The sequence below is a fragment of the Pecten maximus genome, chromosome 2 (genome assembly GCF_902652985.1).
Source record: "Pecten maximus chromosome 2, xPecMax1.1, whole genome shotgun sequence".
NCBI classification, from domain to species: domain Eukaryota; kingdom Metazoa; phylum Mollusca; class Bivalvia; order Pectinida; family Pectinidae; genus Pecten; species Pecten maximus.
The window spans coordinates 1,349,487-1,366,296 of NC_047016.1; the positions used below are offsets into that span (position 1 = coordinate 1,349,487).

Sequence of the window (16,810 nt, forward strand, 5' to 3'; positions counted from 1 at the left end):
CTTGGCAGTGTGTTCTACAGTTAATGATAAAATACCTTGGCAGTGTGTTCCACAGTTAATGATAAAACACCTTGACAGTGTGTTCCACAGTTAATGATAAAATACCTTGGCAGTAAGTGTGTTCCACAGCTCATTGATTTCTGTCTGGTGTTCATAGATCTGCTCTGCTTGGTCAGGGTGAGTCTGCATCAGACGCTTGGCACTTTCATCTAAGTCTCGTACCTATAATCCAGACATATTACTGTTACATGGAGAACAATGTTTGGAGATAGCCAGTAAGTCATACTAATTGGGAGATAGCCAGTAAGTCAGGTTAATTGGGAGATAGCCAGTAAGTCATACTAATTGGGAGATAGCCAGTAAGTCGTACTAATTGGGAGATAGCCAGTAAGTCATACTAATTGGGAGATAGCCAGTAAGTCGTACTAATTGGGAGATAGCCAGTAAGTAATGCTAATTGGGAGATAGCCAGTAAGTCAGGTTAATTGGGAGATAGCCAGTAAGTCGTGCTAATTGGGAGATTGCCAGTAAGTCATGTTAATTGGGAGATAGCCAGTAAGTCGTACTAATTGGGAGATAGCCAGTAAGTCATACTAATTGGGAGATAGCCAGTAAGTAATGCTAATTGGGAGATAGCCAGTAAGTCGTACTAATTGGGAGATAGCCAGTAAGTCATACTAATTGGGAGATAGCCAGTAAGTCATACTAATTGGGAGATAGCCAGTAAGTCGTACTAATTGGGAGATAGCCAGTAAGTCGTACTAATTAGGAGATAGCCAGTAAGTCATGCTAATTGGGAGATAGCCAGTAAGTCGTACTAATTGGGAGATAGCCAGTAAGTCATACTAATTGGGAGATAGCCAGTAAGTAATGCTAATTGGGAGATAGCCAGTAAGTCATACTAATTGGGAGATAGCCAGTAAGTCAAACTAATTGGGAGATAGCCAGTAAGTCATACTAATTGGGAGATAGCCAGTAAGTCGTACTAATTGGGAGATAGCCAGTAAGTCGTACTAATTGGGAGATAGCCAGTAAGTCGTACTAATTGGGAGATAGCCAGTAAGTCATACTAACTGGGAGATAGCCAGTAAGTCGTACTAATTGGGAGATAGCCAGTAAGTCATACTAATTGGGAGATAGCCAGTAAGTAATGCTAATTGGGAGATAGCCAGTAAGTCGTACTAATTGGGAGATAGCCAGTAAGTCATACTAATTGGGAGATAGCCAGTAAGTCATACTAATTGGGAGATAGCCAGTAAGTCGTACTAATTGGGAGATAGCCAGTAAGTCGTACTAATTGGGAGATAGCCAGTAAGTCATACTAATTGGGAGATAGCCAGTAAGTAATGCTAATTGGGAGATAGCCAGTAAGTCATACTAATTGGGAGATAGCCAGTAAGTCATACTAATTGGGAGATAGCCAGTAAGTCATACTAATTGGGAGATAGCCAGTAAGTAATGCTAATTGGGAGATAGCCAGTAAGTCATACTAATTGGGAGATAGCCAGTAAGTCATACTAATTGGGAGATAGCCAGTAAGTCAGATTAATTGGGAGATAGCCAGTTAGTCATACGAATTGGGAGATAGCCAGTAAGTCATACTAATTGAACTATTTTGATTTTTCAGAAGTTCTCTATTGAGTACAAACCTTCTCTCCAAGAGCTGATAAGTCACGCTCTAGGGCATCGTGTTTACGCTGCAGAGCCTGTACACTAGCTAGGTCATGGCCATAGTTTTCGTTATTTAGGGCCTGATCTTTCTCATTGATCCAGTCCTTTGTCTCATCCACATCCCTGGCAACACATAAATCAAACATGTTAACATAAGTACCAACATACCGATAGCTTACCTCACAATTCAAAGGATGAGTGCACTACTCTGAGAACAACCATGTCAAACAAACCGGACAACAGATGTGTCAACATGTTTCCTCACACAATACCACTATGTTTTATATGTAAGCCCTTCCAGGTGTGACTGAATATTTACCTGTGGTATCTCTGGACTTCGTGGGCACTCCCGAGGGTCTCAGCCCTGACTGCAGTTACTGCCTGAAGGTTCTCCCATCTGTTGTTCAGAGTCTAAAAACATAATATTTCACTTGTAACAGTAAAATATAAATTGTTACTTCACAAAAATATTTTGTAGAAAATCATATATATATATATTACAATATTATATCTGATTCAATGGATTGAGTAATGAAAATACAGGAATTACTTGTATAAGACTATTTTGGTATTACAGAAGTCCCCAACTTACAGCGATCTGTTCCCGAATCTTCTCTGCAGCCTCTGTACGTCCCATGGCCGTCAACTTGTCAGCAATTGTGTTCAGTTCCTGGAGTCTTGCTTCATTCTGCTTCAAATCCTACACACAACAATTTCAATATTATATTACATTTAAACTTTCAATATTTTCATTTTTGTTCAAATCTTAGATGCTGTAAATTTACGCTAATTACGCAGAGTCCTTTTGACCAATCAATTTGCCTAATCACAAACTAGAAACGAAAATGGATCAATCAGGAAAATTAGCCCCACAATACAGACAATAGACAATACAGAGGGAAACAGATTATACTAACCTTCTGGTAATCATCAAACTTCTTCTGCATCTCCTCCACCTGTTCCAGGTCCTCCCCGACTTCATCACCAACCATCATGTTTTCTTTCTCAGTGATCCACGACGCCAGTTCAGCAGCTTCACGCACCAGCTGGTAGGCACGACAAGACTCCTGGAGTTTCTCACGACGCTGGTTTCCTTGGTCCAACAGATTGGCGTATCTGGATAAGAGATTTAACCAAAATATTTTTCTGACACATTCAACCTAACATTCCATTAGGATGATACTAAAAATCTATTTCTATCTTCATCAATTCATGTGTACAATTGTATTGATTTCCCATGTCTTTATGTCATCACTTTACTATTTTTCAGGACAATTTACTATTTTTCAGGACAATCTACTATTTTTCAAGACAATTTACTATTTTTAATGACAATTTACTATCTCTCATGACAATTTACTATCTTTCAGGACAATTTACTATTTTTCAAGATAATTTACTTTTTTTACAGGACAATTTACAATCTTTCAAGACAATTTACTTTTTTTCAGGACAATTTACTATTTTTCAGGACAATTTACTATCTTTCAGGACAATTTACTATCTTACAATTTACTATTTTTCAGGACAATTTACCATCTTTCAGGACAATTTACCATCTTTCAGGACAATTTACTATCTTTCAGGACAATTTACTACAGTCAAACTTCGATGGTTCGAAGTTCAAGGGACTAACAGAAAAACTTCGATACAGCGGGACTTCGAATTATTCATGGTTGACAATAGATCAATGTTTTCTTGATAATGACCATATCTGTTAACGTTACATGTCCTCAGTGTCTTCGTGTTGATCGTCGCCTGTCAGGCTCACATCGAAAAGTTTAGTTAATTTAAACCTCAAACACAACAAAATAAAAATTCTTTTCATTAATTATACCTAAGCATTTTATTAATTAAACAAAATATGTATCGGCTACAAAACACTTATATCGCGTTTAACAGATAAAACAAAAGAAGTACAATGCACACTTATGTAAGTCGTTAGGCTTTTCTGCTAAAGACACGTGCGTTTACGTTATGTGCATATAAACTACGGAATGCCGATCGGTTGGAGAATGCATGATTGAATGACAAATAATCGATTTACTTGGATATTTATGTAAAAATTTGAAACGTGACACTTTGAATATGAGTGAAGCCATCGCTAATTGTTTGTTAAAAATTGGTCCGGTTGTTTTACAGTTCCGTAAAATTTACTCACCGACCGCTGATTTCAATGGCGGCGGAGATTATCAGAGACGACTACCGAAATGTTTTACCGGAGTGATTAAATGTCATGGCTTCTAAATACACTTTTTATCTATCAATTTGGCCTGATTATTAATAAACCCCATGACCGGGAGTGACAACACATGCTATTGTTATCCCTATTGTCAGTCAGGGCATTTGGGGGAGAGGTGTGAAATCTTGCCGCAGGGGTCACCTATAATATCATAGCTAACGGGTCATGAAAAAAGTTTGATACATCGAAAACTTCGATTTATAAAAATTCGAATCATACATAGTTTCGTTAGTAGTGTTATATAGTGAGAAAATTCGGGACCAAGCAAAAAGTTCGATACAGCGAGAAATTCGAATCAGCGAGGTTTGACAGTATCTTTCAGGACAATTTACTATCTTTCAGGACTTACTGTGTCTCTATCTGGTTTTGCCTGACCGATATAGTGAACTCGTCCATCAGGTTGTTACGACTTGCCGACAGACTGGGGTCAAGCTTCTTTACGTAGGCAGCAGGTACGAATCCCTGTCTGTCATTGACCTCCACCTTCCACCAATCCTGTTGAAACATGGATAAGATATATAACACAAAAATGATACTGATGAAAATGATTCAATCTAAAATCTGTGGTGTTTATTAGTCCAAATTCTATTTCATTATATACTAACATTTTACAGGAGGAAAACAATGACTCAGACAAAAGATATAACCCTCTGTCAATCTATCTATTTAAAACCTTTGATACACCACAGTAGCTTTACCTTATTGGCACAGTTTAGGAGAGTAAGCACATCTCCCTTCTTCATAGAAACCTCTCGGGGTGACTTCTCAGTGTAATCATACAGAGCCATCACCTTCTCTGTACCCAGGTCGTCCACCACAGGGGCTTCCTGTTGCTGTAAACACAAATAAATGTATATATTAATACACAAGCTACATACATAAAACCACCCCATCACTGACTGACCTTACTGTGTTAACAGGATTACAACACCCCACCCATAACTGACCAAACATTTTTACCTGCCTTTAATCTATTATACTTTGCAGGCCTGAGACTGTTCCTATCATTACTATACCTTACAGGCCTGAGACTGTTCCTATCATTACTATACCTTACAGGCCTGAGACTGTTCCTATCACTACTATACCTTACAGGCCTGAGACTGTTCCTATCACTACTATACCTTACAGGCCTGAGACTGTTCCTATCACTACTATACCTTACAGGCCTGAGACTATTCCTATCATTACTATACCTTACAGGCCTGAGACTATTCCTATCATTACTATACCTTACAGGCCTGAGACTGTTCCTATCATTACTATACCTTACAGGCCTGAGACTGTTCCTATCATTACTATACCTTACAGGCCTGAGACTGTTCCTATCACTACTAAACCTTACAGGCCTGAGACTGTTCCTATCATTACTATACCTTACAGGCCTGAGACTGTTCCTATCACTACTATACCTTACAGGCCTGAGACTGTTCCTATCACTACTATACCTTACAGGCCTGAGACTATTCCTATCATTACTATACCTTACAGGCCTGAGACTGTTCCTATCACTACTATACCTTACAGGCCTGAGACTGTTCCTATCACTACTATACCTTACAGGCCTGAGACTGTCCCTATCACTACTATACCTTGCAGGCCTGAGACTGCTCCTGTAGACCCTCCACCACAGACCGGTATGCCTCTAGATCAGCCATGAAGGCCTCATGTTTTTTGAGGAGCGCCTCAGCTGTGTCTTCATCCTTGCCGTAGTCGGTGTTTGCAGCAAGGGGTTCCTTCTCCCTCATCCACGATTCAGCTTCGTTAGCATCAGCGAAGTACTGCTGGGCTTGGAGGGAGTCCTCCAGATCCTGCTTTCTCTGGAATGCTTTGTCCTGTAGGGGCACAGACATCACATGTTTAATGGGTGACTTTTATATTTGTTATTACTGTATAATTGTTTAATTTTCACAGAGCTAGCATTTTGCGGTTGTCCCAGTTGTAACTGGATTATGCGAGTTAAAAATCATGCAACACTGCCTTCCAAACATTCTACAGTATACATAAGCAACCACTGCTATACATTTGTATCCATACACAAAATATTTAAAATTCACACACTAAATGGTTGCCGAGTATTTATTTTCGCCCTATACTTAATTACTGTGAATTAAATCAGATTAAATTTCCCCCGTATATCACCATCTACACAGTTAAATGGTGAAACCAACAGACCATGATACTGATATTTACCTTCAGTTGCTGCCATTTGTCCTGCAGGCCTTCAATTTTCTGGTTGATTTCCTTGGCAGCGAAATGTCCGTCCTTGATCATGTCATTACCATGATGACACACGTTGTTGATGCGGGGCTCGTGACCTCCCAGCTCAGCCTGTAGAGCTTGGTGTTTCTTGAGCAGGTTTTGAACTCCAATTAAGTCACGACCTGTACAAGGGACATACCATCTATAGTTATACTTTGACTTATATCAGACAACTGGTAAATGTATGACCATTTAGGGAACCTTTAACTTGATATTAAAGCATCTACATACATTTTTTTTCTGCATTTTTTATCTCAGAAAAAAATGCAGCTAGGCATCTTTATCAGATGTCATTTTTCATATGCTATCTTATAAAAGTAAGCTTTTGGGGAGGTTGACTCCTGACCTACCTCGGTTGGTAGAGGACGCGATTGGCTCCTTTTCCCTGATCCAGTCTTCTTCATCCTCAACATCGCGGAGAAACTGTTGGAGGTGGAGAGCATCTTCCAGTTTCTGTTTACGATCATGCATTGGTTCCTGCAGAGACAACACCATCATGACCATCACAACATCACAGTAATAAAGGTCAATAAGGTCATAACAAATTAGTTGGTTCTCAGACCCGCATCCAAAAAAATGTAGCCACATAACTGATTTTATTGCAAAAACAACAAAATCAAATTGCCCTAATGCACCCCTAAACTTGTGGGGGAAAAAACTCAGAAAATTTGTTCCACATTCCAGTCCTTTAGTGTAGTCGATATTTCAAGCATTTAAACGAGGAGCAATTACAAGCACTTAAGAGACTAAGTTGATGCAAATGGCTGACCATCTCCATATGGACAATGGCTCTGATATCGATGCAGATTCGGAAAGGATCAACAATAATACTGCCATGGAATATACTTGTGGGATTTTCAGAAGCTTCTACAATGGTGTAACTATACACTTTGATAAAGGATGGGGCCATGGTAATTGAGACATGGATGTTTCCGACAAACTGAAAGAACATCCTCTTCCCATACAGGACCATGTTTTGGCCCGAGTTGGGAAGTCTAAACCAGACTCAAAATAAATATGAATGTTGGTCAAACAGTGTCATTATTTGGGAATTATGTGAGATTCTATATCATTGAAGATAATTCAACCAGAATGTGCCAATCTCAGGAGGCTGAAAAAAATGTTGCTTTAATTATAAAGCCAAACAGGACAAATGCAAGAAATGACTGTTTCCATATCAAGAATGAATCTGTTTTTGTGAAAATTTTGCTATTTCTTGTTGAAATTAATGAACACAGAAGATGTTTCAAAGTATTTATTAAAATATCTCATTTTGATGTGAATGAAAATGACAAAAAAAAATACCTCCCTCCCTCATCTATTTTTTCAAAAATTGGCCTGAAAACCAACTAATTAATTTTATATGGCCTATATGTTAAATTTTGTCTCTATCCATGGTGCTTTAATGTTTACATAATTTCTCACTACAACAGAAATATAAATGTCTGAGGATTCTTACAACAATCCAATATAGCCGACTTCTACAGCCTGGAGAACTTACCTGGAGAGTTTCATAGCGCTGTACAACTTGTATCTGCTTGGCCTTGATGTTCTCGGCATCGAAATGTCCAGATTCCACAAACTGATCAGCTTGAATCACAATGCCATCAATACGATCCTGGACAACAAAATATCAACTGTTCAATCTAGTGAGTTTTGTTATCATTCCAAATGGATTTTAACCACTGTATTTATATATTCAGAGTAACTTAAGGGTGTGACAGTAGGATGGACCATGTCACTGGTCATATAAAGATGTGTGGTCAGGATGATGGACAGTCTCACTGGTCATGTAAAGGGGTGGTCAGGATAATGGACAGTCTCACTGGTCGTGTAAAGGGGTGTGGTCAGGATGATGATGGACAGTCTCACTGGTCATGTAAAGGGGTGTGGTCAGGATGATGGACAGTCTCACTGGTAATGTAAAGGGGTGTGGTCAGGATGATGGACAGTCTCACTGGTCGTGTAAAGGGGTGGTCAGGATGATGGACAGTCTCACTGGTCGTGTAAAGGGGTGTGGTCAGGATGATGGACCATGTCACTGGTCGTGTAAAGGGGTGTGGTCAGGATGATGGACAGTCTCACTGGTCATGTAAAGGGGTGGTCAGGATGATGGGTCAATCTCACTGGTCATATAAAGGGGTGTGGTCAGGATGATGGACAATATCACTGGTCATGTAAAGGGGTGGTCAGGATGGACAGTCTCACTGGTCATGTAAAGGGGTGTGGTCAGGATGGACTAGACTACTTTATAATCAAATAAAGACATAATTTTACCTGGTGAGCAGCGACATCAGCCTCCAACAGGGCATGTTTCTTCTGTAGGTTCTGAACGCTGGTTAAATCCTACAGAGATAAGTAATGAGAACATGTGAGGATTTGTTTGTCACATTGTCTGCCAGGTTAATTGTCCACTAGACAAGGATGCTAACATGCATATTACTTGTAGGTTATTAAGGTAAATAGGGAAATTCTTTTTGATATATTTATATATACTAAGATTACAAGTAAAACTGAAACAATTTTTACTCATAAAATTATAATTTTTGATTGTACAATTAAGATAAGCATCACATGATTATTCAATTCAAAACTTTAGTCTTATTGTATATGATCTGTAGCAGTTAGAAGCTGCAGAAAGTAGATTGAGAAATCCCTCAAACCGAAAGTGATTTCTGGAGGTTTATAGATAAGAGACCTCCCCCTCAAGCCCATTGATGATTCCTGGAGGTCTCTATAGATAGAGACCGTCCCCCTCAAGCTAATTAATGATTTCTAGCGGCTTCTACATTAGAGTTCTCCCTTTAAAAGCTTGTTATTGTTCTCTTGGAGCTTGTCGATTAAAAATCTACCCCTCAACACAGCAGTTCATACTTTTTTCAAGATTGGGTAAAAAGCTTTCGGCCAAACAAGTGCACTAACATTATCAATTCTTGAAAAAGGTTACAGATTTGTTATTTTTCAACTTATTTTTTAGAATGATTCATATTCCCTCCTAGAGCTATTATTCTATTTGGCACCAAATAACTGTACAAAATAGCTCACTTCTTTGGCCTTTTTAGAACCTGAAAAAAACACATGATAAAGTAATCCAGGCACAACACACAAAAGCTCCGGTGAATGTAACACACCTGTGTGATCACAATCGTAACTACTCCATCTTGTGTAGTCTATATTTAGGGGCCTTTTGTGGGCAGATCAGCTCATTTACTTTTAAATGCTCATTTACTTTTAAATGGAAAATTATCAAAGCATTGCACATCATCAAATGTAAATATTAGTTTTCCAGATTTTTGTTAAAACACACAAGAAAAGAAAACCAGACCACTAGTTAAAACTGTTTTATGTGTTATAAACAAGGGAATTCATTTGAAGCTGGAGCCATGTTTTAACTTCTATGTTAACAGTGGACTTAAGCTCAACTTCAGTTTAAAAGACTCTGAGGAACATGTTACACTGCCTGAATTAGAGAAAAGTTTCAATGTGAACAACTTTTAGTAGCACAGTTAAGACTGCACACATCTGATACCAGGAATGTGTTGTGTATTGGGGAGGTTACCAGGAATGTGTTGTGTATTGGGGAGGTTATCTAAATCAGGAGCTGAAGTTTACACAATGACTGGGTGGCAGGGGATACAGTAGCGGGTAGTGCATGGTTTAAATATCTACGTTTTTATTTCTATTTTTGTTTTAAAAGTTCATAATCTACTGTTTGTGTATCACATGTGACAAATTCTTAAAATGTTTTTAACAGCAATTAAAGCAGCAAGTTTTATCATAAATTTCTCAGAAGTATCGCATCCTGTGATGGCAAAAGTTTGTATAGACATTAGTAGCTACTTAGTTTTAATGAGCATACAACTACAGGACCCTTCACCCTACGACTATCACTACTACAGCCAGGCTGGCTGCCATGTTTGTTTTACTAGCAGCACAGCTGTTTCCAACAATCCAGCTCTGGATCTTTTGTCTGCTGGTCTGATAAATCGTGACCAGGCATGAACAGCAGAACATGTACTGCCTAAGGTGAAAAGTATTGATCAAGTGACAGGTATGGTACTATATCACACTAGTGCAACTGAAAAACAATAAGGGCGGAGACGGAGAAATAAGCAAGCAAAAATGTAATGAAGAAGTTAAAGCTAGCAAACAAAACCAAACACTTGGACAGCACTCACATGTCGATGGAGCGGCTAAAGGGACAAAAAATAAATCAATCTGACAAACACTCAAAAAACACCATGCAGTTAGGCTATACTGAAAATGTTTCCATCTACTTCAATGTTATATACATTAACCATCTCTCTCCTGTTTCAAGGTTCTTTTATGATCTGGTAAAAGGTACTTTCCCCATCAATTAAAATCTTTTTGAAAAGAAGCTGAATTATCTAACCCTCTCTATTGGGTTTGATTTTACTGGTAATAAATATCAACCCAAACATACATATTACGACATCAGAAATATAAAAGTACCAAACAAACTGTCTGTATTGTAATGGACTCTTGTCTGTAAATTTTAGGGAGATATTTTCAGTAGCCATATCTTCAAACAGAAAAATATTTTAAATATGCAAACAAAATTATCTTCAGGGTTTTAAGCAAAACGTTAAGCCTATTGAGACAAACACTTTTCAATCTCAAATAAAAATATGTATTAAGGAAAAAAGAGTACTCAATCAGTTACATGCTCAAACAGAAATATTCTCGATGTAAAACAACATTTTAACAACAACAAAAACTTGTCATGATATAGAACCAATGACAGCCTAACTAGCATCATATCTAACTCACCCCTATTTGAACTTATTATACAATGACTGCTGTTTAATTAATAAATTTCATGGTGCTAATATTCCATGATTTTTCAAATCGAAACTTGTTCATGGGTATAAATTTCTCACATCAACATTATGCAATAAACACTTACATACATTCGTGTGTATAAATACAAATATTCACTATCAATTATTGTGCTACATTCAATGACCACGATTATAGTGAAATTAAATCCCCTGTGAAAATTACCAACAATACAATGTACCAACCCTGTATGAATAATCATTCCTAGTTACCTCCCCTTACAGTATTCTGTTTCATGCTGTATTCATTATATAACGACAAGTTACTATAATTCAGGTGTCAAGAAAGCTACAAGAGATAAATAGATTTGAGAGACATTTCAAAAAATAAAATACAGATAACAACTAGTAGGAGAAAACCATGCTGTATTTACACAGTCTTATACTTCTCAGTTACAAAGAGACACACTACAGGCCTAACCTCACCTTGCCAAAATCTTCTGACATGAGCTGTCCCTCAATTTCACAAAGCCACGACTCAATGTCTTCTGTGTTCCTGATAAACTGCTGCTGTTGGCTAGCCTCCTTCAGCTTGTTACCTGTACAGAAACAAAATTTCTAAATGATGTCAAAATGTCAGATTTTGTTACCTGTACAGATTTCAAATAATACCAAAGACAGTCTTCGTTAACCTTCGTTAGATTCCAAATATTTTTTTTTAATGAGAACATGTTTCCTACAAGGATTGACAATCTAATTAATAACTGTTTGTGAATTCTAATCATTCCTGTCTGTAACAGTAGGTTTTCTGATTACCAGTTTGTGATTTTGAATTTTACCTTTCCTGTCTATAACGGTAGATTTTCTGATTACCAGTTTGTGATTTTGAATTTTACCTTTCCTGTCAATAACGGTAGATTTTCTGATTACCAGTTTGTGATTTTGAATCTTACCTTTCCTGTCTATAACAGTAGGTGTTCTGATTACCAGTTTGTGATTTTGAATCTTACCTTTCCTGTCTATAACAGTAGGTTTTCTGATTACCAGTTTGTGATTTTGAATCTTACCTTTCCTGTCTATAATGGTAGATTTTTTAATTACCAGTTTGTGATTTTGAATCTTACCTTTCCTGTCTGTCTGCGACAGTAGACTTTCCCACAGCTTCTGTATTTCATCAATACGTTCTCTGTAAACAAATCCAATCATGTTCAGCAACAGTTTCAAAAGAATGCCGAAGAGAAGAGGAATTATTTAGGATCAGAGCATGAAATGAGATTTTGGAAATACAAGTATGTTGTAAATACTATGTAAATTGATTTTGCTTAACTAACAATCTTCGAGTCTTAGTGCATCTCATCAATGGTTTTTTATTTTTACCTGATGTTTTCCGAGGCATAATGCTCCTCGTCGATCAGCTGCTCCCCTGTCTGGTGAATGGTCTCAATCCGATTTTTGTTGGCATCCAGCTCAGCTTCGAAGTTCTGGTGTTTCTGTACTTTGGTCTGCAAGTTTGTTGGATCCTGGAGAGAACAACACCAACAAATATTTAACACTGGTACAGGTATTTCATTGTTTCACATCTACCCAGGAAAGTAAGTTTTAAAATATTACTGAAGACAAGAGAATGTAATGTTTGTATCTTATTGTGAAATGACAATTTTACCTTCATTCACAAGGATAAAATATCTATAAAATTTACGGAAATAGTTATGTACAGTCAAACAAACATTGCTGCATTACCAGGTAGCTCTCATCAGAAGCTGTCTTTAGTTTCTCGTTGATCCAGCCTTTGGTTTCATCACAATCTCTCTCGAAAGTTTGCAGTTTGTAGGACTCTTCCAACATCTGGCGGCGATTGGCTGATCCCTCATACAGAGCTGTACGCCTTGTAAGTAGCTAGACAACCAGAATCAACAGTCAGTGAAGATACAAGAGGGCTACAACTTTTATATCAGATTCCTAACAAAATACATATCAGATTCCTAACAAAATTACGCTAGATTTGAATTTTAAGATAAGTTTTCTCAAGATTCTAAACTTAGTAGTACATGTACAATATTCAAATTCTCCATGTTAGATTATCATTTACAACTCTACGTGACCATAATCTGTACCTGGTCACGTCTTGCAGCAACATCATCCTGGGCATAGTGTTCGCTCTCGATGAGTTTGGTGGCAAAGTCATCCAGCAGCTACAACAGACAAGGAAAAACCCGTGAATCGTGAACAGACAATAGGTAACAGATGAAAATCTAGTATCTAATGCCCTCCTACTGAAAGTGGACTAACAATTCTATCTGTAATTTCATCAATGTATCAGTAATAAGCTCATATAAATGTTATTATCACGAAGAAGCACTATTTGTTATGGATTTAGCTGGTATGAATACCTTGATCTTTTCCTCCTGAGCAGCCAAGGACTTCTCAAAGTCTTCATGTTTCTTGATGAGGGCCTCTACACTGTCTAGCGAGTCACCAAGATCCTCGTTTGCCAGGAAAGCCTACAATCAAACCAGTCACAATGGGTTACAAGGCCTCATTAATGCTTTATCCAGGCTATCTGGAATGTTCAGTTTACAAAATCTGTTTCATACTTTTTCTAAAATAATTCATTTTGTTTTTAAATCAGGTCTGAAGTGTTTGCAAAAGCTTGAATATCAAATCCGAACTATTATCCATTAGATATGCTGGATATTTGTTAAACGTAATACAGTTTCCACCTTTCTGATGGCTAAACAAAGCCGTGTGAAGTAAAACGTGAAGTAAAATGTGAAGTAGAATAAGTATCTCACCTCTTGCTTTGTCATCCAGGCGTCGGCATGCTCGGTGTCCCTGTAGAAGAGTTGAAGGTCCATACATTGTTCGTACAGAATCTTGCGCTCCTCCCACAGATCGTGCAGGCTAGACTTCTCCGAGGACAGCACCGAAAGCTGATACACAAGGCCAGGTGGTGTCACATCAAAGTGTCAATATATTAAAACATTTAACATACAGAAATTTGAAAAAGAATTTTATCCAAGCTTTTTGAAAATCTCACATTCTGTTTACAATGTAACCTGGATATCTGGATATGAACAAGTAAAGAAACTGAGCCAGAAATACATCTCGGAAATAGAGAGAGGATGCATGACATCTCAGAAACCGAGTCAAGAATACATCTCAGACACCAAATCACATACTACGAACTACAGTGGTAAGTTCTTACTTTATCTCTGACTTCGTCAGCAGCGTAGTGGTCAGCATTGACCAGTCTCTGGCCAGCCTCTGCTGTTGTCTTGAAGCTGTCCTCTCGGGCATCAATCTCTCCCTATAAAAAAAAAAAAAACCCGGAGTAATCAGATTGTCATATACGCAACAACTACCTATAGTATTGGACATACAAACAGAATTACATAACAAGTTAACAATTCCCTTGTCGTTGTATGAATTTCCTCTCTTCCTACTGCCTACTAACAAATATCTACAAACCTTGTGCTCATGATGGCGATCAACAAGTGCCTCAGCCCCTGCTACGTCTTTGGCGAGGTCATCAGCAGATATAATGGCTTTCATGTCATGTACCCATGAGATGAGGTCACGAAAGTCTGCCAGGAAACGGTGAAGGTAGTAGGAGTCGTCAAGACGTGCCTTCCTCTCTGAACCCTGTCACAATAAAATAATCAATATGTAGGACAGGTACATATGGTGATATAAATAGGTAGGACAGTTACATATTGTGATATAAATATGTAGGACAGTTACATATAGTGATATAAATATGTAGGACAGGTACATATGGTGATAAAAATATGTAGGACAGGTACATATAGTGATATAGATATGTCATACAGAGTGAAAAGAAATCCTAAAGATGTATGTAATGTGTGTGTACCTTGTTCTTGAGTCTTTCCCAGTTGTCGACAATCTCCGTCTGTTTGTTACTGATCTGTCCGGCCTGATCTTTGTGAATGTCCATCAGTCTCTCCGACTCATTCCCCAGTGTTGTCACCTGTAACAATAAATAAATACATAAACCTGGAAAACGTACTTGAAAGATTTGTAAATGACATGTACGCTAAAAGTTCGTAATACATTGAAGGGATATGAGCTGTAGACAGAACTGACCTTCTCCTCCAGGGCGGCTAGGTCACGCTCCACGCCCTCGTGTTTACGCTGTAGAGCCTGTACACTAGCCAGATCTCGGCCATAGTCATCAGATGACAGGATGACATCCTTCTCCATAATCCAAGCAATAGTTTCATCCGCATCCCTGTACAAAACACCATGTAGTTTACAGTTCTGACTAACAAAGCCTGACACTGTAAGAGTACCTCTATTGTAAATACAGTTTACAGTTCTGACTAACAAAGCCTGACACTGTAAGAGTACCTCTATTGTAAATACAGTTTACAGTTCTGACTAACAAAGCCTGACACTAAGAGTACCTCTATTGTAAATACAGTTTACAGTTCTGACTAACAAAGCCTGACACTGTAAGAGTACCTCTATTGTAAATACAGTTTACAGTTCTGACTAACAAAGTCTGACACTGTAAGAGTACCTCTATTGTAAATACAGTTTACAGTTCTGACTAACAAAGCCTGACACTGTAAGAGTACCTCTATTGTAAATACAGTTTACAGTTCTGACTAACAAAGCCTGACACTGTAAGAGTACCTCTATTGTAAATACATTTTACAGTTCTGACTAACAAAGCCTGACACTGTAAGAGTACCTCTATTGTAAATACAGTTTACAGTTCTGACTAACAAAGCCTGACACTGTAAGAGTACCTCTATTGTAAATACAGTTTACAGTTCTGACTAACAAAGCCTGACACTGTAAGAGTACCTCTATTGTAAATACAGTTTACAGTTCTGACTAACAAAGCCTGACACTGTAAGAGTACCTCTATTGTAAATACAGTTTACAGTTCTGACTAACAAAGCCTGACACTGTAAGAGTACCTCTATTGTAAATACAGTTTACAGTTCTGACTAACAAAGCCTGACACTGTAAGAGTACCTCTATTGTAAATACAGTTTACAGTTCTGACTAACAAAGCCTCACACTGTAAGAGTACCTCTATTGTAAATATTATTTTCAAACTATTGACAATCGGAAGGTTAATACAAAATTTGACAACGCAGAAATGTCATTAATATTTTCATGTGTTTTCATGTTTTCTATATTCCAATGATTAAAAATAAAGAGCGTTAAATGGTTCTGTCAAAACAAAACTTTTATGATCAAAAGGAAAGATAACTCTGCCTCATACCTGTTGAATCGCTGTATTTCATGGGCACCAAACAATCTTTCTTGTCTCAGAAGAGATAGTTGCTTCAGTCTCTGCCAGGCTTCATTTATTTCCTGTTAATAAGGTCAATACAACATGAATCTAACATCAATACAGCAATTACCTATCTATGATACACAAGTTAATAATACTGGAACCGAACCGTATCTAAAATACACAAGTCAATAATACTGGAACCGAACCGTATCTAAAATACACAAGTCAATAATACTGGAACCGAACCGTATCTATGATACACAAGTCAATAATACTGGAACCGAACCGTATCTATGATACACAAGTCAATAATACTGGAACCGAACCGTATCTATGATACACAAGTCAATAATACTGGAACCGAACCGTATCTATGATACACAAGTCAATAATAATGGAAGGAATGAGAGTTGCCCTCTTATTGGATAGAAACTAGGGGTGGGTGTTGTCCTCACATTAGATAGACTAGGGGTGGGTGTTGTCCTCACATTAGATAGAGACTAGGGGTGGGTGTTGTTCTCACATTAGATAGAGACTAGGGGTGGGTATTGTCCTCACACTAGA

General features: G+C 37.9%; 1 protein-coding gene across 9 annotated transcripts in view; it reads right to left on the minus strand.

The window, feature by feature from the left end:
* LOC117344301 (spectrin alpha chain-like) overlaps positions 1–16,810 on the minus strand; it is a 55,733-nt gene that overhangs the window by 23,594 nt on the left and 15,329 nt on the right. For 5 of the 9 annotated variants that reach the window (XM_033907044.1, XM_033907053.1, XM_033907017.1 and 2 more), the window contains exons 6-30: positions 16,232–16,323; positions 15,079–15,223; positions 14,846–14,962; positions 14,443–14,616; positions 14,180–14,281; positions 13,767–13,904; positions 13,365–13,475; positions 13,089–13,166; positions 12,715–12,870; positions 12,352–12,494; positions 12,099–12,160; positions 11,461–11,573; positions 10,354–10,368; positions 8,453–8,521; positions 7,677–7,793; positions 6,526–6,652; positions 6,107–6,297; positions 5,506–5,748; positions 4,612–4,746; positions 4,263–4,408; positions 2,589–2,787; positions 2,264–2,371; positions 1,991–2,082; positions 1,650–1,794; positions 106–222 (exon numbers count right to left, since the gene is read on the minus strand). In XM_033907044.1, coding sequence (XP_033762935.1) covers positions 106–222; positions 1,650–1,794; positions 1,991–2,082; positions 2,264–2,371; positions 2,589–2,787; positions 4,263–4,408; positions 4,612–4,746; positions 5,506–5,748; positions 6,107–6,297; positions 6,526–6,652; positions 7,677–7,793; positions 8,453–8,521; positions 10,354–10,368; positions 11,461–11,573; positions 12,099–12,160; positions 12,352–12,494; positions 12,715–12,870; positions 13,089–13,166; positions 13,365–13,475; positions 13,767–13,904; positions 14,180–14,281; positions 14,443–14,616; positions 14,846–14,962; positions 15,079–15,223; positions 16,232–16,323 — 3,135 coding nt within the window. The remainder of the gene's footprint in view (positions 1–105; positions 223–1,649; positions 1,795–1,990; positions 2,083–2,263; positions 2,372–2,588; positions 2,788–4,262; positions 4,409–4,611; positions 4,747–5,505; positions 5,749–6,106; positions 6,298–6,525; positions 6,653–7,676; positions 7,794–8,452; positions 8,522–10,353; positions 10,369–11,460; positions 11,574–12,098; positions 12,161–12,351; positions 12,495–12,714; positions 12,871–13,088; positions 13,167–13,364; positions 13,476–13,766; positions 13,905–14,179; positions 14,282–14,442; positions 14,617–14,845; positions 14,963–15,078; positions 15,224–16,231; positions 16,324–16,810) is intronic. The other 4 variants (XM_033907061.1, XM_033907026.1, XM_033907069.1 and 1 more) reach the window with 1 other exon arrangement.